This window comes from Typopeltis vanoorti, chromosome 22, assembly GCF_054136105.1.
Source record: "Typopeltis vanoorti isolate ZY-2024b chromosome 22, IOZ_Tvanoo_1.0, whole genome shotgun sequence".
NCBI lineage: Eukaryota > Metazoa > Arthropoda > Arachnida > Uropygi > Thelyphonidae > Typopeltis > Typopeltis vanoorti.
This window is the reverse complement of record NC_143570.1, coordinates 59777305-59799662: the sequence shown is the minus strand read 5'-3', so window position 1 is coordinate 59799662 and position 22358 is coordinate 59777305. Positions and strand designations below refer to the sequence as shown.

At 35.5% G+C, this 22358-nt stretch overlaps 1 protein-coding gene across 2 annotated transcripts in view; it reads left to right on the top strand.

The window, feature by feature from the left end:
• The window catches only part of Tdg (Thymine DNA glycosylase), a 234747-nt gene that overhangs the window by 17617 nt on the left and 194772 nt on the right, over positions 1 to 22358 (top strand). For both annotated transcript variants that reach the window (XM_090412150.1, XM_090412151.1), the window contains exon 2: positions 8991 to 9038. In XM_090412150.1, the coding sequence (XP_090268276.1) occupies positions 9010 to 9038 (29 nt within the window). In that variant the 5' untranslated portion in view covers positions 8991 to 9009. The remainder of the gene's footprint in view (positions 1 to 8990; positions 9039 to 22358) is intronic.

The window sequence follows — 22358 nt, the reverse complement described above, 5'->3', positions numbered from 1 at the left end:
AGGTATGGGAATATGGTTAAGAGTTACCAGAACTCAACCTCAGAAGTCTGGAAGGATTGCTTGTTTTCCTGCTTGCTGAAGAAGGAGCATAAGCTTGTAGCAATGCTTTTGCAATTTCTACCCTGTAATCTAGATATGTTATGATAGACTTACATTTTTGCTTGAACAGGAGGAAATTATTCCAAATGATAAAATCTAATATATATCCAAACACCTTTTTATATATTTATGTTGTTTCATCATTACAGAGTGAAATTATATCTGCTAATTGCACTTGTCAACTCCACCCATAGCATCTTTGTATGTACATGCAACAATAGGTTTGTCTTTCTTGTAAACCATACTTCTCCACGGAATCCATTGATGAATTATGCAAGGAAGACAGCTGAAAAATTGTCTTGCAAACATAGTTCAAAGTCCTTTCCTCACTCATAATATAGAATGAGTTTACAAAGGTAGACTGAAATATTTAAGTTAAGGGATATTATCCCATATTGTTTCTTAGCCGAATAAGAAACTCAAAGAGTTTAATGCGAATATAGAAACTATATAAAGTTGGGCGATTCCAAGCGTAAGCAAATACCTGGATAGTGCAGCAACTGACCCTTGAAGGTAGTGCAAGCTGAGGCAACTCATAGAAATGGTGGAGCAAGCTCCGATCATTATTTTTGATATTTTATTAAATATGCTGTCTGTATATTTCTTTTGGGAAATATACAGACAGCATATTTCCCAAAAGAAAGCAAAGCATGGGGTATAAATATCAAGAATAGTGATCAGAGCTTGCTCCACCCTTTCTATGAGTTGCTTCAGCTTGCTTGCTTCAGTTTGCAAATACTATCCAGGTATTTGCTTATGCTTGGAATCGCCGAACTTTATATAGTTTCTATATTCGGCATGAAACTCTTTGAGTTTCTTATTCGGCTAAGAAACAATATGGGATAATATCCCTTAACTTAAATATGTTCATGTCGCCGAATTGAAGCCTTGGCTCTTCATTATAATTAGTAATTTAATAGGACACCTCTTGGCAATTCTCAGAAGGGATGTAAGTTCTGTTCGCTACAAACTTGGTATTAACTAGGTCTTACTCACTGATGAGACCTCAAAAAATGTTGAAATCGGTCTGGGTAGTGACCTTCTCTCATAATGTTGATCAATAATACAGCTCCTAGGAGTTAATTTCACATTATGAGTAAATATCAAGAATAGTGATCAGAGCTTGCACTACCTTCAAGGGTCAGTCGCTGCACTATCCAGGTATTTGCTTACGCTTGGAATCGCCCAACTTTATATAGTTTCTATATTCGGCATGAAACTCTTTGAGTTTCTTATTCGGCTAAGAAACAATATGGAATAATATCCCTTAATTTAAATATTTCAGTCTACCTTTGAATAACATATGGTGTTCATTTAATGAACTCCATATGTTATTCTGTCTTTCTCAGGAATGGGTAGTGATCTAAATTTCTGATGAGTTTTCATCAGAAAATTATTCATTTTGTTGAGGACTGGGCAAGAATGTGTTGGCTGATCATATTCTTTGTTATCCTGAAAGTGCAATACTTCGTGATGAGACTGAATTAATTTTCAGTTATATCACAAACCATTCGCAGGTTCAGCTTCCATTCTTTAGACCAGTACATTTCAAGAATGGACTTTTTTCATGTTAATTTGCACAGTCAAGAGTGCTATAAATGTAAGTAGCAAGTTGATATCTATTGGACTCCCTGAAATAATGCAGACTATACTCAACTTTCTCATTTTAATAAGAAGCATAAAGACGGAAAGAGCCTAAAATGTTGCTGGATCAAAGTCTTTGGTAATTCCTGGCTTACTTATGAATGGAGACTATGGACAAGCTCGTGTGCATTGAGCTGTGATCACCCATCTTCTGCACAAAAACGTCTAAACTACAGGCAGAATTTCCATCTTCAGAGCTAGAAAAATTTCCTTCATCAGTGGTGCAAAAGCTTCTTGAAAGCCAAAGACTCCAACTTTTCTACATCTTCCAAACTTTACTTTTTTTACCCTGAATGTTACTACTACTACTGCTATTACTTGCATTCTCAATGAATTGTCTTGGATATACTTGCCAATATCCTTTCTACTTGAGTATCGGGCTGTAAGCTAACAGAGAATACTGACCATCTATTGAGATACAGAGAAAGAACAAGTTCTAGTTAGGCATTCTAAAAAGTCCCAAGCAGTAGAAATCAGAAAAAGTAGATACGGGTAACCCTCGTATAATACGGTACTTATACAACACAGTTTCGATATAATGCAGTCTACAAATTGTATAATCCCTTGTTCAATGCGGTTTTGATATAATGTGGTCTACCATTTCTAGTAGCCCTTTATTTTTTTTTTTCATATATTTTTCACCGCAAGACTTAAAAATCAAATTTTATCTTCGTTAAATTTGTGTCTGCCCATATCACGCAAGTAGTTATAAGTATTGAATTTAGTTTTATTGTATCACTGAATAAGGTACTGTACAGAGGTTTTTGTGGTTGTGTCATTCTCAACAAATAGTGCAATTAGAGACAGATGGAATAAAAACGGCACTAACTAATAAATCACATGTCCCATCTCACAGAAACTATGCTGTTAGACTTAAGCAAACCATATGTTGCACCGAAACACATTATTAACTAAAAACAATTGTTCAATTTTGAAAAAAGTGTTTGTTTTATTGCATTTGAAATTCTCGATGTTATTATGACAGATAACAAAGGCTAACTTAAAATAAAAGACTACCAAGAATTGAAACATGCCATATAATGAATGTGTGAGTTCGCCTGCCCAGGAGCCATAAAATTCAACCAAGGGTTGAAACATTTGGTGAGTTGAGCCAGTCAGTAATGAGAAGTTCCATCGGAATGATAAACGACACCCTGTTGTGAATGTATTAAAACTAATAGTGAATGTTGTTATGACAGTTTCAGATGTTATGGAATTCGATTGAAGAGAATTAGCATTTCAACTCAACACTTGTTGGTTGCTTTTGTCTTTGGGTCGTGCGATTTTTGTTAATATCACACCAATCATATGCATGTCTTTATAGCTGCTGTCTTGTGTAAAACAAAATTCAGCTGGTATGTATTGTAACAAATAAAAAAAAAACTTGAATAATTTATAAGCGTATAAAAGGATATCACCTGTAAATTGTTGACATGCCAGCAAAATATGGCACTCTTGCCACCTCTGGCATGAGTGCCATAGGTTTGCCATCTAGGGTTTACTGTATAAAGTGTTTATTGTAAAATTGTCTTCGTTTGCCAGGAAAGCGCATTTAAAATCATAAATGTGTTCTCAAGCTGAGCAGTTTATTTTCTGGTGAGTTACATATGTGATGCTTTTTTTTTTTTTTATGTAAAAGTTTATTTTTATTGTAATGGCCACTAACGAAAGGGAAAAAACCAAATGGATCGGTTGAAAATTGGAGAAAAACCAGGAGTTGTTGCAAGAGAAAGTGTTATTTCTGAGTCAACAGTAAATGCAAAGTGCGTTGCTCGTGTTCACGATATTCTAATAGAAAAAATGGAGAAATCTCTAATGATTTGGATAGAAGATTGCACTCAAAAGAAAATTCATTTGGATGGACACCTTATTAAGCAAAAAGCTCTCAAAGTTTATAAACATTTAAAAGAACTTGATCGAGATTCTTCAGAAGAAATCTCTCGGCATGGATTTTGTGCCAGTAAGGGTTGGTTCGAAAACTTTAAAAAGCAGTTTTCTTTGTATAATCTTAAAATCCAAGGAGAATCAGCATCAGCAAACGTTGAAGCTGCCTGGAAATACCCAGCAGAACTTTTAAAAATCCTAAAAGAAGGTGGTTACAGTGCAGACCAGGTGTTCATTGTGGATGAATCTGGGTTATATTGGGAAAAAAATGCCAAAATGCACCTATATTTCGAAAAATGAAAGATCAGCTCCTGGATTCAAAGTTTCCAAAGATAGAATTACTCTACTGTTTTGTAGTAATGCATCAGGTGATTACATGACAAAACCAATGTTTATTAACCGATCCGCAAATCCTCGTGCGATGAAAGGGCTCGACAAGTTCACCCTACCTGTTTATTGGCGGGCCAATAAACAGGTAGGGTGAACTTGTCGTATTCAAACATGAGTTACAGCTAGCATGTTTAAAAATTGTTTTTCAAGTGTTTTGTACCCAATGTAGAAAGTTACACAAAGAAAAAGAATATGGACTTTAAAATTCTACTAATTTTAGATAATGCACCAGGCAACCCAACAAATTTAAGCCATCTGAATATTAAAATAACTTTTTTGCCACCTAATATACTATTTCAACCACTTGACCAAGGAATAATATTAACATTTAAGTCATATTATATTCAGCGAACATTTCAATTAATTTTGGAAAAAATGGAATCTAATCCAAACATGATACTGCCTCAAGCATGGAAAGAGTTTTCAATATTGAATTGTGTAAAAACTATTTCTCTGTCCATTAAGGAATTACAACCCTCTACGCTGAATGCTTACTGGAAAAAAATATGGCCTGAAGCCGTTCTGGAACAAAATTTCGTACCTCCAGTGGATGCTGAGCTACATCGTATAATAAACGTCGCACACATTTTTGGTGGAGAGTGCTTTTGCGATATGGTTGAAAACGAAATTAGTGAATTAATTGATGGAGAAACAGATTTAAATGAGGTTCACCCTAACTGGTACAATTGATAGATGGCGTCAAACCAAATGGTGGGGAAAGTTCTGCCAAAGATTCTGATTGTGATGAATCCATTAAAGAATTCAGTTTAAAGAAATTAGCAGAAGGATTGGATTTGGCAAGAAAGTTAGGAAGTTATTTTACGGATAATAATCCCTCAGTGGAGCGCTCTGGGAAATTCACAAGACAATTGGATATTTGTTTAGCTCCATATTATGAACTTAATAAAAAATTGCAGCATAGTGGGAAGTTAAGTCTTATTACTGACTTCTTGGTGACTAAACCAGCCCAAGTATGCAATGAGAATTATACAAATGATGTCCAAGAGATTTCAAGTGATGAAGATGTCCGGCCACTCGTAAATAAAGAACATCTATGAAATGTTAGTTTTGAATAGAGTGATGACAGTTAAAATATGCACTTTATTTTATTTTGCCTAAAACATTTATGCATTATGTGCAATGAAATTTATGTACAATTTGTAATTTTATACTACGTATTTGTCATAGTTTATGTTTTCTTAACTTACATCAATTACCTGAATTAAATAAAAATATTGTTTTTGTTGGATATGTCATTGTTGTTTATATAATTGAAAAAAAAAAAAAACGATTTGTGAACCTAACCCTACTTTTTCTATTTGAATTAAGTCTCATATAACGCGGCATTTCTATGGAACCTAACATCCGCGTTATACGAGGGTTACCTGTAATTTCCTTGGAAGTTACTTTGGAAAAATAACTAATTAAAAAAAGTAGTGCACCAATGTGTTACATCACAGGTTTTTGTGTATGTGTTGTGTGGAAGGGGGGGGGGGGGGAGTTTAGCCATCAAAGGTGAAATACAATTTTAATTCTATTGTGAAAAATTTTGAAATGAAATTTCACTTTTGATGCATGCAGCTTTACATATTTTGAATGATAAACTATAGCAAAAGTATCACTACTTCCAGGTTGCTGCATAATATCTAAACTAGCAGAAAATATATACATCATTTACTTCATAACTGTTTATTTCAGTTTGTGAGTGACTGGGAAAGCAAGAAAGTTGAAGTGCGAATTAAAAGATTACGTTATAAAGATTATATATACATTTCATGATATGATTAAAGAGTTTTTACTTCCTCTATAAAACAAAATCATAAAATTAACACCTACATGTAGTCTGTGAAGTATTCTTCAAACTATGATTATGTATAAAAAAATTATTAAAACTAGATTTGGAACATATGGAGCCAGTGTTTTTTAATATTCAGGTTTTTATTAATTTATAAAATAATTGTTTGACAAAAATTATTTATGTAATTTCACTATTAACTTTCTTTAATATGATTACTCAGAGATGCACGTATAGTTACAGTATCTCTTGTAAAACACAGTAATTATCTCCAAAAGCACTTTCCCAAGGAGGAAATGTGGAGTTAGTTTCAAAATACACAGTGTCTTATAATTGAAAGCATGTCATCTTCTGAATTAGTTCAGTGGGGGGGGGGAGCCTTCACATCTAGATGGAGTATCTTAAGTGCATAGAAAAATAGGGAAAGGTTACAAAAAATAAATATTCTCAAATTTGCTGCTCTCACTCCCTAACAACCCTATCACACTTTTGTAAAATATTATCTCATCTACAGTTTATGGTATCTAAGTAAATAAAAAAAAATTTAAAAAAATAAATAAGCAGAAATTATGAACTCGCTGATCTGTCATCAAAATATTATTCACATGTTATTCTCATGTTGCTATTATTATTAAGGGACTCCTCTAGGGAGGCCACATGACACACCAGCTACTTGTTCTTGAATTCATTCATACTGCTTACACACATGCACACACACAAACACCCATGATAATCTATTCCAATCATGCACCACTCTATGAGAGAAAAACCTATATCTCATCACCTTCTTAGCAGTATTCATTTCCAGTTTCCAAGGATGCCTATTTTCCTTGCCCCACTTTCCATAAAATAAAAAATTCCATCAACTGAAATCCTGTATGACCCTTTCAGAAGTTTGTAAGTCTCGATCATATCATCCCTTTTTCTCCTGTTTGCTAGTGTCTGCAGTCTACAAATTCTTAATCTGTCTTCATAATTAATATTCCACAATTCTGATATCATTTTTAACACTCCTTTGCATTCTTTCCACTCTATCAGGATCACAATGAAGACCAGACCTATGCACAGTAGTTCAAGTGGAGTCTTATTAAGGCCTTGTAAAGAGGCAAAATGACATCTTTATCTTTACATGTCAGAGTTTATTTCAGCATTGTATTATCTTTTGAGTAGTATTTGCAATCTTTGCTACATGGACCCTGAATTTCAACTTTCTAATCTACTAACACTCCAAGATCCCTAGCCTGTTCAGTTTCTCCTAGCATAATCCCACCAGTATAATACAACATTGGATATCTAATCATGCCAAAGTGCATTACTTTACATTTACTGACATCCATTTTAACATGCCTACAATTCCAGCCTATTCAAATCACTATTTGACTCGTACCCTAGTTACTGTTCAAACTCTCGGGACACATTCTCATATTGCATAATTTATGTATTTTTTAAATGCTTCTCATACACTGTCATTATTCATCCTATCCAGCAACTGATACCATTGTGCTGAACTCAGTATACTCCTCAGTTGGTCAGAATTTCCTGCTTTGTAATTCAGCATGTAATCTTTCCTGAATGGAACATTCATAAATTTAGCCACTTCCCAAGTGAGTATTGCATGATCGCTGTCACCAACCAGAAGCAGAATAGTTACATCTTTAATTGAAATACTCTCTGACACTATAATCAGTCTACCATTCTTTGACTTTGAGTTCCTTCTGTCACATGCTGCTTGAGAAAGTTGTCTCGCAACAGCTCAATAAATTCAATTTCATTCTTTTTCATGAGATTTTACTGCTACCCAATCATTGTTTGGATAATTAAAGTCTCCCATTATGAGCAACCAATCCATCAGGCCTGTAACAACACCCCACTATGTATTTGATCTTGTTAGATTCCACTTCACAACAGATGGCTTCAAACTCAATGCCACATGAAAAACTGTTACTAGTATTATAATCATAGTCTCAAATGTAACCGGATTCAAGTCATCCAATATCATTACCAGCACGTCCCTTCCTCTCCTATTCTGTCTGTCTTTCCTAAAAATACTGTGCCTTTTACACTCAATACCAGTTAGCATGCCTGATTCTAATAGCCAAGTCTCACTAATGTCTACAATCTGAGGTCCCAACATATTGACCAATTGAAAATGTTAGATAACATTTTCCAATAGCTGTACCCTTCTTGTTGATTAGTTTCATGTCCAGAACAAAATTTAAACAAAATTGTTAACTTGAAGAACTATAAAGCTATAAAAGAAATCTTAGATTGCAAAACTTTCTGAAAAAAATAAAATAAGTAAACCTTTTAAATGTGGTATCATGCCATGAACATTAAATAGAAATCAAAAGATAACTTTGAATCTTCACAGGATTCTAGACTTCTTCAGATTATTTATGATGGCTTTAGTTACTTTTATATTATACCAAGAAATTATATTCTTGGTATAATCCTTTATCCAAGTGTAAGCACCTGAAGTATTTTCTGGACTGGGCAACTCATATATAGAGGCTAATGACTTCATATCATTTGGCTTAGTATCCCATAATACAAAGCACATATCCTTTCAGATCAATCCCATATGCAATGCATTATGGGAAGGATCATTACCCAGACTTGTTTCGACGTTTATTGAGGTCTCATCAGTGGTAGCTAGATCCTGAAGTGATACCAAATTGAAGTAATGCAGAAGTCATATTTCCATATACAAGTAGTCAAAAAGTGTCACACCTTATTAGTAAAATACTCTGGATTACAGATAGATATTGAATTGGTTAATGTTTTCTTTTAGTGCTTATTTATGAACTAATAAAATTATCATCAGACATCTATTGCAGTCAGAAGACTTATTGCAGGTCTCACTTTCACACATGCACTGCTCATAATGTGACTAAAATGCACTTTCAGTCTCCACATTCACTACACTTTCAGACATTGCTTTCCAATTGCCTCTCACTTTTCATGCAAAAATCCTACTCTTCACTCCCCTTTCCCTTGCTCATACCCTTCTTATACAGCTTCCTAGGGAAGTTGTTTAAGATGCTAATAACTATTGCTGTGTACTCATACACTTCAAAATAAATGAAAACGAGGAACTAAAATTTTGCTTTTATGAAATCACCATATAATTTCCTGAATATCTATTAATATATAATCTACCAATTATCTGTTTTCTTAGGTAAAGAGCTAGCTTGATAATGACCAGTGAGGGCCCACTCGTAAGCAGGTGAGTAATATTTGTGAAATGGCTATTCTCCCCTTCAGATCATGTTTTCATCTAACTTTAAAAATATTTAGAGTGCATGCCAATAATTTTATTATAAAACTTTGGCAATTTGCAATATATAATGTTTATATGGTCTGCTTCTGCAAGAATGTGTTTAAGTAATTACTTTTCTTATAATTAAGAAAATAATACACAGCATGTTGATCTTTGTATTGAGGTCATTATCAGAAACACACATGTATAAGACACAAGCTACATAACTACACAAAAGTGAGATAAATCTAAATCCTTTAATTATTTACCCTAGTCTGACTCTGGTGGGAAAAAAATTAATAAAAATAAAATAAAAATATTACTAAATAAAATATACAAAATTAAAAATTAATTCACAAAATAAAATAAACTTTTTATACATATCATTATAATAATATACAAATGATTAAAAAATTATGGTGGAACTACATTAAACTATATTAAGGTTTTCTTCTGTTTGGGGTTGTTCTGGATACTTTATGGGTTGAAGATGGGTCTTCCAGATTCTTGGAATTATTAAGCCATCATTCTTGTTTAGATTTGGATGATGTTTCAGCATCTCACAGGCTTCTTTGAACTTTCTTTCAAACTAGGTTTTGGTTCTGTGTAGTGACCAGAGAGCTTATGGGAATACACTCCATGGCATTCATGTATTCCTGTAAGCTCTCTGGTCAACTTACCTTACAAAACTTTCATGGTTTCTACATTCGGCTTTGAAATAATGCTGGATCTAATATCCACTTTGCTTATATAAAGACAGAGCATCTTCACTCTCTTGTAATCTTATCTACATGTAACATTGTATTAACAACAGATCTTGTTAATGGATACCTTGTTTGATATGAATAAAAATTTTATATAAATAACATTTTAATTTGCGTGCTCTCTCTCTCTCTCTCTCTCTCTCTCTCTATATATATATATATATATATATAGGGGTGCTTAAGGGTCAAAGCTGTATAACTGAGAGGAGACCTCCACATAGCCTTTAAAGGAATGCGGAGAACCGACCAGGGCTTCTGACCTAATGTCCAATCCTCACCTTCTCGTGGTGCACCCTGTTGGGTATCTACTTGGATACTGAACGGACGAGGATGGGCTGGCAATTTGGGATTTAGCTGACTAAATTGTATTCTTATCGGTTAAACCAAAATATAGAATGATGGTACAACATGACAAAATTTCATGCCGGCTGAGGTGTCGCCCGGTTAAACAAGGCCCCCATTGTTTTCGCCCGGTTAAACAAGGCCCCCATTGTTTTCGCCAGGGAACCAGGGCGAACTGCGAAAAGTCAGCTACTGGAACAAATCTGAAAATAAACCTCAACTCAACATCACCAGAGTTAAAGATCGGTACTATCAACATAAGAAGCCTGAATGGCAAAGAAATGGAGCTAGCTGAGGAATTAGATAAGTACCAGATCAACATAATAGGGGTGACTGAAACAAAAAAGACCAAAACTGGTGAGATCTTTCTGAGCAATAAATACAAAATGTTATATTCAGGCAATGACAATCAAGGAAAAGAAGGAGTAGCCATAGTATTCAACAGAAAATACGAGGCTAATCTTCTTGAATGGCAGTCAGTCTCAAGTAGAGTAATGTGGGCAAATATGAGAATGGGGAACTGGACAATGAGACTTATTTGTGCCTATGGTCCCACAGAAGGTTCTACTAAGGTAGAAGTGGAGGAATTTTTTGAGGCTTTAGAAAAAGCAACTGACACAATGAAAAATGAAAAGTTGGTCCTTGTTGGGGATCTAAATAGCAGAATAGGAAATGATTGTGAGACATAGAAAAATATTTTGGGAAAATTTGGAGAAAAGAGCAAAACTAATAATAATGGCAAATATCTGTTGGATTTCTGCTCAGGACATGGACTGGTTATTACTAACACCATGTTCCAACATAAAAATGTGCACGAATTCACATGGAGAGAAGAGGCTAGGAATCAGAAAAGTCTCATTGACTATGTTATTGTTGATAGTGATGTTTTCTCCCTGGTGCAGGACACCAGAGTGTACAGAGGATTTGAAATTGGAAGTGATCACTATTTAGTCTTGAGCAGGATAAAATTGAATTTCATATTGAAAAGAATAACATGTAAGAAAGTTTTAAAGCGAATAAAAGTTGAGCAGCTCTCAGATGTGAACTGTAGGCTAAAATACACAAAGATTATTGAAGAAAAAATGAAAGAGTTTGAGAACAGGAATCAAACCTTGGAGATTCAGTGGCAAACTCTGAAGAAAACATTGATTGATTCTGCCAGAGAGGCATGTGGTGAGGTTATCTGTAAGGATAAAAAAATCAGAACTCCCTGGTGGACACAGGAAGTTAAAGAGGCAGTGAAGGAAAAGAAGAAAGCATACCAAAAGTTCCTGTCAAATAACTCAGCTTGTGCTCTTAGAGAATATAGAGACAAATGCAAGAATGCTAAACACTGTGTAAAACTAGCTAAACAAAAGTCATGGGAGGACTTTGGCAAGAATATAGAAAATAAATATCAAGAAGGTGGCAAAATATTCTGGAGGTTGTTGAAGAAGCTTAAGAATGGGGGAAAGAGTGCTGTAAAAGGAATTAGAGATGATAAAGGTGACATGAAAACGGGAGAAAAAGATATCCTTGAAGTATGGAGTGATTAATTACTTTGAAAAACTGCTAAATGAAACAAGCAGTGATGACAGCACAGTGGTAAAAAACACTGACCAGGCATGCAGTCAGGAATACATATCCATACTTGAAGTAAAAAAAGCCATCAAAGGCTTGAAATGTGGAAAGGCATCAGGAGTAGATGATATTCGACCAGAAATGCTGAAGTATGGTGGTATAAGAGTCTTACAGTGGCTGCACTGCATAGTTCAGAAGGCCTGGACAGAGGGACAAATTCCCGATGATTGGAGTAGAGCTCTCATAGTACCCATATATAAAAAGGGAAATAAAACTGCATGTGAGAATTACAGAGGTATTTCCCTACTGAGTGTTCCTGGCAAGATCTATGCAAGTATACTTGAGAAAAGGTTGAGAAGAATTGTGGAAGAAAAGCTTGGTGAAGAACAAGCTGGATTCAGGCCAAATAGAGGCTGTCAGGATCAGATCTTCACTTTACGACAAATAGTCGAGAAAGCATGGGAATATAACAAAGATCTGTATTTAAGTTTTGTCGATTTGGAAAAGGCATATGACAAGGTGCCAAGAGAGAGAAGCTATTCAATACACTGCAGTTATATGGTGTCAGTGGGGCATTATATCAAGCAATACTTAGTCTTTATTTGAGTTGTAAGTCAGCAGTTAGAATTGAAGGAACTACAGGAAGATGGTTTAATGTTAAATCTGGTGTGAGACAAGGATGTACATTATCCCCTCTGTTATTCATTATCTATATGGATCACATTATGAAGGAAAGTGGTATTAAACATGATATCAAAATTGGAGATGTTAATGTCAGCTCTTTGCTTTATGCAGATGATGTTATACTTCTAAATAAATCTGCTACAAGTCTGCAAGATTCTCTGACTAAATTGAATAGCTGTTGTAATAGATATGGTATGAAGGTCAGCAATAAAAAGACAAAGACAATGAAAATAGGCAGAATCATTGAAAATGTCAACTGTGTTGTGAATGGAGAACATGTGGAACAAGTAAAACATTTCAGCTATTTAGGCACGATTTTTACTGAAGATGGTAAATTAAATATAGAAATAGACAACAGAATAAGCAAAGCTGGTATGGTGGGAAGTCAATTGAATAAATTCATATGGAATAAGAGAGAATTTAGTCGGAACACTAAATTAGCTGTGTACAAGACAGTGTTCAAACCAGTTTTAACTTATGGATCTGAGAGCTGGGTCAGAAGTAAAACATTTGACCAAAGACTAGACACCACAGATATGAGAGTCCTGAGAAAGATTATAGGCGTGAACAGATGGCATCAATGGCAATATCATATTAAAAACGAGGATATTAGGAAAGAACTTGACATTGTCAGCATCCAGGAATGTGTTAGCAGAGCTAATCTCAGGTGGTCTGGTCACTTAAACAGAATGGGCGAGGAAAGATTAGCAAAACAAATGTTCTCTGCCAGGTTGTCACCGAAACGACCTAGAGGAAGACCAAGATATAGGTGGATTGATACCGTACAAAGTGCTTTAGACGATAGAAATATAAGATCTGATAATGTTGGAGTCTTGACAAGTAACAGACTGATTTGGAGGAAAATTGTAGATAGGAAATTAATAATGATGTCATTTTTTCATGTAGTACTATCATATCCTGTACACCCCTTGAGGATACATGGCAGGAATTTGATGATGATGATATATATATATATATTATTACTATTACGGGTTGCTCCATAGAGTTCTTAGTCTCGTTGCAGAAGGCTTTAAATATCATGCCAAGCACCATCCAACATTTGTGCAGTATTTATCATACTTTGCTTTGTACTCATGCACAGTCAGCACCCACAATAGACTGGCAACCTATTACACTCATTCACCACTCTCCAAGCAAAAAATCTAGTTCTAACATCCATGCTAACTATACTCTTACTTAGTTTCCAAGGATGGCCTCATAATTCTCCCGCCACGAGACCTGTTCTGAAATATTTCGTCTATATTAATCTTGTAAAAAAAAATCCATTGGTAATTTGTATGTCTGAATCATACCACCCCTTTTCTGCCTCAACCAATTTCTGTAACCTACAATTCCTGTTCTCATAAAGTTCATTCCATAGACGTGCCACCATCCTGGTCACTTGCCTCTGGATCCGCTCCACCTGTTCCTCATCACCGTGACACTCAGGTGACAAGATCTGCCTGATCATCAGATAGGTGACCTATTCAGGATGAAGTCTTATCAAAGCTCAATAAAGAGGAATAATAACCAGTTTGTCTCTGCTCATCAAAGTATTTTTCAGTAACCAAGTAATCTGATGAGCTGCTTTAGCCACTTTTGCTATGTGCCCCCTCTAAGCTTTAAACTCCCTATCCAGTAACACTCCCAAATCTCTGGTTTCATCAATTTCCTCAAGGGCTTTTCCATCAGTGTGGTATACATTTGGTAATCTTTTCACGCCAAGATGCACACACTTTGCCACATTAAACTGATTTCCATTCTCCTTTGCCCAGACAGCCAGTCTGGGCAAAGGAGCTCTACCCAATTTGTAGAGCATTCTCCTTCATTTTGTGATGATGCAAAATTGGGTAGAGCAATTTTGCATCATCAGCAAAATGATTGAACAGTTCCTCTGAGATCCCTTTCCTATATCATTAATGTATAAATTAAATAGCAGTGATCCAAGAGCACCGCACTGGTCCCAGGCCTCTTTCTTCTGAACTCTACTCCTGAATAAACTACTCTCTGATATCTCTCTCCATCAATCACTCTCTTATCCATCTCACCAACTTTATATCCATCCCCATGTGTTGCAGTTAATTGATTACATGCAGTCAGTATCCTGTGAAAGTATTTTGTAAAGTCCAGTAGTATCACTGTATTACATGAGCAAATTACTGAGGCATGATGTACCCTTTGCAAAACGATGTTGTCTCCCATACAGTATCCCATTTCCATCTCTTCACTCCTTTGGGAATAACCCAGAGCCAAAGCTTAGATTAAACAGTGTGGTCAAAGGTGCTGGGGTCATCTTGCATCTTGGGGTCAATTCCCTAGCACCTTCACGCAGAACTCAAGCTGGTATACTATCTATTCACATTAAAGTTCTGTAATGTGGTGTGCACCCCCATTTCATTTACCTCGGTTCCCATATAATGTCTTTGCCTCTCTTGTTATTACGATATCTCCACCTGGATGATATACTCTTGCAAAGTGTTCATTTAGTAATTTTGTTATTTTGCCTGATTGAGTTGGCATTCATTCAAATCATTCTGCCATAAAGATTCTCCTTTTTTACTTGCAACATATCAAAAGAACTATTTGGGATTATCTTTGGCATGCACTGCTAATTTCCTTACATACTCTGCTTTTGTCCTTACCACACTGGTTACCTTTCTGGCCTGTGCTTTGTACTGTTCATGTGCCTGCGAGTCAGATTTCTCCTTGAATTCCCTTAGCAACTTTTTTTTTTTTTTTTGTAGCTGCAGCTTAATGATGATATTAATCTGTTTAACTCCCACTTTATTCATTCTCCTGACTAGGTATGCATTCTGTCATTACCTCCCTCAAACACTCCTTTACCACTTCCCAGCCCTTGCAGTTTCACATGGCACTGATCCAAGCAAAACAGACAATTCTCCATTTCATTCTATGTTCATGCAGTTGAAATCCCTCCATAATAATTACTCACCTTCCACTCATTGAGCTTATTTGCTGATGCATGCTATCTCCATTATCCTTTCTATCCCATGGTCCAAAGAAACATCCAACTGTATTTTTTTTTTTGTTGGCCTCTTTCTTACACCAGATAGCCACAAATGTGCTATTTTCACTAGCTTGCAGTCGAACTTCTGCTCTCTTTGGTTTGCTCCCTGAACACACTATACCCTTCCCACTCTGTTCCACTAACTATATCATTTTCTGTCAGCTCTGTCTATAATGCCACTAATCGTTGACCAGGATGAACTAACCAGTGCCAAGGACTCCCCCCCCCTGCTCCAAATGTTTCTAGCATTAGTGTACATAAAGTGCAAAAGCCTCTTAGGCCCATTGCTTATACTGATACTTTATACTAGCTATCCCATTTTGGTTTGTTACCAATGGTATTACTTAGGCATTTTATGCATGTTCTTACAATTAGCTGCCTCACTGATATCTGCATACCCATCAACAGCTTTTCCCCACACTAAAAGTTCTAGGTTCCCTGATTTTACACATCCACTTTCACTTCATTCAGCAACACTTTTTCTAGACTCTGAACACCAAATCTATTCAGATGCAAACCATCCTTCTTGTATAAGTCCTTTTGCACATCAAACTCACTCCACAAACTCCACATTATTCCTCCTGCATAACCTATCCATCGACTTATTTATTATTATGGCCCTCCTCCTCAGCTCAGCTCTGTCATACTGCGGCAACAGACTCATTATCTTAACGTTCTCGCTCTTTTCTTTTGCTACTTCCAGTAATTCTTTCATGTTCTTCCTCATGCCATACTTGAAAATCATTCCTTACAGCCACCTTCTCCAACACACACTCAAGAGAGAGATAGAGAGATAACATTTCCTTAAACGAAGTTTTGAAATAAATGATACTAAAGAAAATCACGAAAATAGTTATAGACTACATATCTTTCTTATACTATAATTTATTGTTGTCATATAAACTTTATAGCTTGCATTGGATATTCTTTTTTCAATACACAATTTGTTTTTTCTATATGTATTGTATCAAACCTTTGTTGCAGTCTATAAAGACTAAATGTGTATCAAAATTAATTAATTTTTTTATTTTTTTTCTAAATTTTTATTTTAGTAATCTGCTTTAAGACATAGTTCTTACTGAGATCTGTTGGTTGGAGATGTCCAAGAATTTCTCACAAATACCCAGTATTGTTTTATATCTAAATATGGGTAGTTCTTACAGCCAGAAGCAAATCCAAAAAAATGTCAGTAATTTGTCTTTGCTTCTGTGAAGTAAATGTATTTTTCTCTAGTAAATTGCGTGGTAGATTTTTACAGCATGATCAGCAAGGTCCCATGCAGCCATAATGTTGATTGAATCATGTAAACATGTTCATGCCGAGCTGTGTCTTGCACATCTTGTGCATTGGGTGAGAACTCATGGGACTGTACATCATGTCCCTTCCATATCAGGCAGGTGCATATTTGCAGTATCCTCTTAATGTACACATGAATATTTCAGGGGTTTTTTTTGGTAGAATTTTAATTGTAAAATTAATGTTTGTCAACTGTCTTAATGATACAGAAAATTTCAAACGTGATTCTGATTTTAAGTTTATAGATACAGAGTGTTTCAAATTAAAGTACCTCGGGCTCTTCAGAACACACGCAGTTTACAGACAAAAAATACTTGCTGTGGTGGTGGTAGTGGCCAGTAGATGGCACTGATGTTGATGATTGGTAGTCGAAGTTTGGTGTAGTGGTGGAGATGGAGAGTTGTACAATAGGTGTCCTCCTGCGATGAGTCTTCTGACTCTTTGGAGGTGTCACAAATAATAATAAATAATAATTTCATAAAAGAATATGATACAAAAAACATCTCATATGGAGATATTGATGATCAGTGAAGGTGACATTCAGTGTGTTTGCTTTTGTGCAGCACCAGAAGCTGATAGTGCCGTATAGCATTCTACACAGTAGAACGTAACTGATCTGATAAAAGATTTCACATGTTTGATTTTGTCTTTCAAATCTACAGATGAACTTTGTCCTAATGCACTATGCTTTTGAGCTAACCTCAAATCAAAAGTAACAGGGGTTAAGGTTTGAACACAGTGCTCATTTTATAGAAAATGAGTGACTGATTACTCTATCCCTTGTGAAATGCTGAACCATCATCATCAAATTCCTGACATGTACCTTCAAAGGGTGTATAGGATATTATAATAGTACAACATGACGAACTTGCATCATTACTAACTTCTTATCAACAGTTTTCCTCCAAAATAATCAGTTATCTGTCAGGACTCCAACATTATCAGATGTTATATTTCTGTCTTCTAAGGCAATTTTTACTGTTTATCAATCCAACTACATCTTGGTCTTCCTGTGGGTCTTTCTCTTGCCATCCTGGCAGCGAACACTTGTTTTATTAATCTTTCTTCTCCCATTCTGTTTAAGTGACCTGAGATTAGTTCTGTTAACACATTCCTGGATGCTAACAATGTCAAGTTCTTTCCTAATATCCCCGTTTGTAATATGATACTGTCATTGATGCCATCCATTCACGCTCCTAATCTTTCTCAGGGCTCTCGTATCTGTGATCTCTAGTCTTTTGTCAAGTGTTTTATTTCTAACCCAGCTCTCAGATGCATAAGTTAAAATTGGTTTGAACACTGTCTTGTATAAAGCTAATTTAGTGCTTTGCTAATTTCTCTCTTGTTCCATATAAATTTATTCAGTTGACTTCCTATTGCTTTGTTGTCTATTTCTATATTTAATTTACCAACTTCACTAAAAATTGTACCTAGGTAGCTGAAATGTTTTACATGTTTGATAGGTTCTCCATTCACAATGCAGTTGATATTTTCATTATGTCTGTCTATTTTCATTGTCTTTATCTTGTTGTGCTGATTTTCATACCAAATTTATTGCAACAGTTATTCAATTTAGTCAGGGAATCTTGCAGACTTGTACTGAATTTGTTTAAAAGTATAACATCATCTGCATAAAGTAAAGAGACCTACCTGAAGTATACCAGGTCCCTTGCAGCTATAAACTGTCCTACTACAGTCAAACAGGCAGGAGAGCTAATATCAGGATATACGAACACTGAGACTACATCCAGTTTCACCAATACTCAGGACTTGCAGACCATGCAGTAGATACATATTTATATTTGCTACACCGCAGCAAACATAAATATGAAAGATTATTCATGTAATCAGCCTCGGCTCTAAAAAAAACTTCCCAAACCTCAACAGATTTGGGTGCATGAGGCTGTCCCAAATTTGGGAAGCTTAAATTCTAAGAATATCAGCCCAACAGCCAAGACAACCCAATTTAGACTACTAAGGGGCACCTTTAGGACTCTAGGACCAATGCCAGTTGCCTTCTTCAGCCTTATTTGCTCATTGTTAGTGCCTGCGTGCAAATATCATTTTTTTATGTTCCCAGAAGATGGAATGTAGCATTGCCAGAATATTGGAAGGTATTGATTAAAGTTTTTTAATTAATATTTTAGTATACGTTGTCATTTCCGTAAAAAAAAAAAAAAAAAAAAAAAAAAAAAAAAAAAAAAAAAAAAAAAAAAATTTAAAGTCATAAAACTGAAATAACACACCATTGTTATATTCCGATGATTTCTCAATGAAAATCTGATCCTGTAACCCTCAATTTGGCCTGAATTCAGCTTGTTCTTCACCAAGCTTACCTTCCACAATTTTTCTTAGTCGTTTCTCAAGTATACTTGCATTAATCTTATCAGGAACATGTATTTCGGAAATACCTCTGTAATTCTCACATTCAGTTTTATTTCCTTTTTTTCTATATGGTTACTATTAGAGCTCTACTCCAGTCATCTGAAATTCATCCCTCTATCCAAGCCTTCTGAACTATGCAGTGCAGCCACTGCCAGACTTTTATACCTCCATACTTAGCATTTCTGGTCAAATATTGTCTACTCCTGCTGCCTTTTCACATTTCAGGCTTTTGATTGCTTTTTCTACTTCACGAATATGTATTCTTGATTGCATGCCTGTTGAGTGTTTTTTTACCACTGTGTTTTGACTGCTTGTTTCATTTAGCAATTTTTCGAAGTAATTACTCCATACGTCAAGGATATCTTTTTCTCCTGTTTTCATGTTACCTTTATCATCTCTAATTCCTTTTATAGCACTCTTTCCTCCATTCTTAAGCTTCTTCAACAACCTTCAGAATATTTTGCCACCTTCTTGATATTTATTTTCTATATTCTTGCCAAAGTCCTCCCATGACTTTTGTTTAGCTAGTTTTACACAGTGTTTAGCATTCTTTCATTTGTCTCTATATTCTCTAAGAGCACAAGCTGACTTATTTGATAGGAACTTTTGGTATGCTTTCTTCTTTTCCTTCACTGCCTCTTTAACTTCCTGTGTCCACCAGGGAGTTCTGATTTTTTTATCCTTGCAGACAACCTCACCACATGCCACTCTGGCAGAATCAATCAATGTTTTCTTCAGAGTTTGCCACTGAATCTCCAAGGTTTGATTCCTGTTCTCAAACTCTTTCATTTTTTCTTCAATAATCTTTGTGTATTTTAGTCTACAGCTCACATCTGAGAGCTGCTCAACTTTTATTCGCTTTAAAACTTTCTCACATGTTATTCTTTTCAAATGAAATTCAATTTTATCCTGCTCAAGACTAAATAGTGATCACTTCCAATTTCAAATCCTCTGTACACTTTGGTGTCTTGCACCAGGGAGAAAACATCACTATCAACAATAACATAGTCAATGAGACTTTTCTTATTCCTAGCCTCTTCTCTCCATGTGAATTCGTGCACATTTTTATGTTGGAACATGGTGTTAGTAATAACCAGTCCATGTCCTGAGCAGAAATCCAACAGATATTTGCCATTATTATTAGCTTTGCTCTTTTCTCCAAATTTTCCCAAAATATTTTTGTATGTCTCACAATCATTTCCTACTCTGCTATTTAGATCCCCAACAAGGACCAATTTTTCATTGTGTCAGTTGCTTTTTCTAAAGCCTCAAAAAATTCCTCCACTTCTACCTTAGTAGAACCTTCTGTGGGACCATAGGCACAAATAAGTCTCATTGTCCAGTTCCCCATTCTCATATTTGCCCACATTACTCTACTTGAGACTGACTGCCATTCAAGAAGATTAGCCTCGTATTTTCTGTTGAATACTATGGCTACTCCTTCTTTTCCTCGATTGTCATTGCCTGAATATAACATTTTGTATATATTGCTCAGAAAGATCTCACCAGTTTTGGTCTTTTTTGTTTCAGTCACCCCTATCATGTCGATCTAGTACTTATCTAATTCCTCAGCTAGCTCCATTTCTTTGCCATTCAGGCTTCTTATGTTGATAGTACCGATCTTTAACTCTGGTGATGTTGAGTTGGCGTTTATTTTCAGATTTGTTCCAGTAGCTGACTTTTCGCTGTTCGCCCCGGTTCCCTGGCGAAAACAACGGGGGCGTTGTTTAACCGGGCGATGCCCCAGCCGGCATGAAATTTTGTCATGTTGTACCATCATTCTATATTTTGGTTTAACCAATAAGAATAGAATTTGGTCGGCTAAATCCCAAATTGCCAGCCCATCCTCGTCCGTTCAGTATCCAAGTAGATACCCAACAGGGTGCACCACGAGAAGGTGAGGAGTGGACATTAGGTCAGAAGCCCTGGTCGGTTCTCCGCATTCCTTTAAAGGCTATGTGGAGGTCTCCTCTCAGTTATACAGCTTTGACCCTTAAGCACCCCTGTATTGATTAATAAAAGGGAAATATTGCTATAGGCGTTTTAAAATGAATATTGGAAGAAATGCTAATTGAAAGATTTATAGTAGGTTCTGAAAAGGGAATTGTAGAACTTTAAATTCCTCTAAAGTGGAAGAGTTAAGACTGTCATTAAGCATTATGAATACAATAAGAAATTGCTATTCACATTCTAAAGGAATGTTCAAGAAAACTCTGATTAGGAAGTAGTCTTAAGGACGCCGGATCTAACTATTATTTCTACTGGAAAGGAGACAGAATTGAGTCAGGAAGAATTAAATGTGTGCTACATAAGTGAAGAAAAAGGATCCTGTGAAAATGAAGACTAAAGTCATATATCTATTGAAAAGGGCCCTGACAGAGAAAGAAACTGGCTATGAATATTTTTATGATTGTGCAAACAAAGTGTTTAGTCTAGTCTTAAGTGTAAGTTTATTTTTAAAAGGCCTTGGATCCAATTAATTTGTAGTTAGTTATGTAAAGTTGTTTGAAGTGTATATATATATTTTTTGTTTTATTAAATGTGTTTATTTTGTATTTTGGTCTTGAGTCAGTGATTATTTGTATTCTGAAAGAAAGAGTTAAGATCATTGCACTAATTGGAGTGAACCCTTGTGCATATAATAACATATAGGTACACTTGGAATAAAAAAAAAAATAATTGTTAGAAACAGAGATCATCTATATGGTATGATTAATAATATTATGATAATATCTATGAATACTCTATCTATATAAAAATCCACCAATTGTTAACAATACCTAACCGGATGCACCACTAGAAAGTGAGGATTGGACATTTGGTTATAAACCCTGGTTGGTTCCTCCAAGTTCCTTTAAAGGCTATGTGGATGTCTCCTCTCAGTTATACATCTTTAAGCACCCCATTGGACAATAAGTGTTGAAATTAACATCCTATGTAGGGAGATCTTTCATCGTTCTTCAACACTCTTGTGTTCAGGCACCCTCTTTGCTGCATTTGCAGAATGATACAGCTAATCCATCCCAATAATGGCAGCTATGACCGTGCAGGTCACATGTTTTGTTCAATGATTTATTCAAAGTTAAAGTGCCCGATAATAAATTTGGCCATAAATCCTCATACTATGACCTTTAGCATATGTAAAGGAATTTGTTGAAATGCATGGGGATTCTCTGTGGTCCTAGATACAGGTTTGAGTTTTTACTGTTCCACACACATTTAAATGTC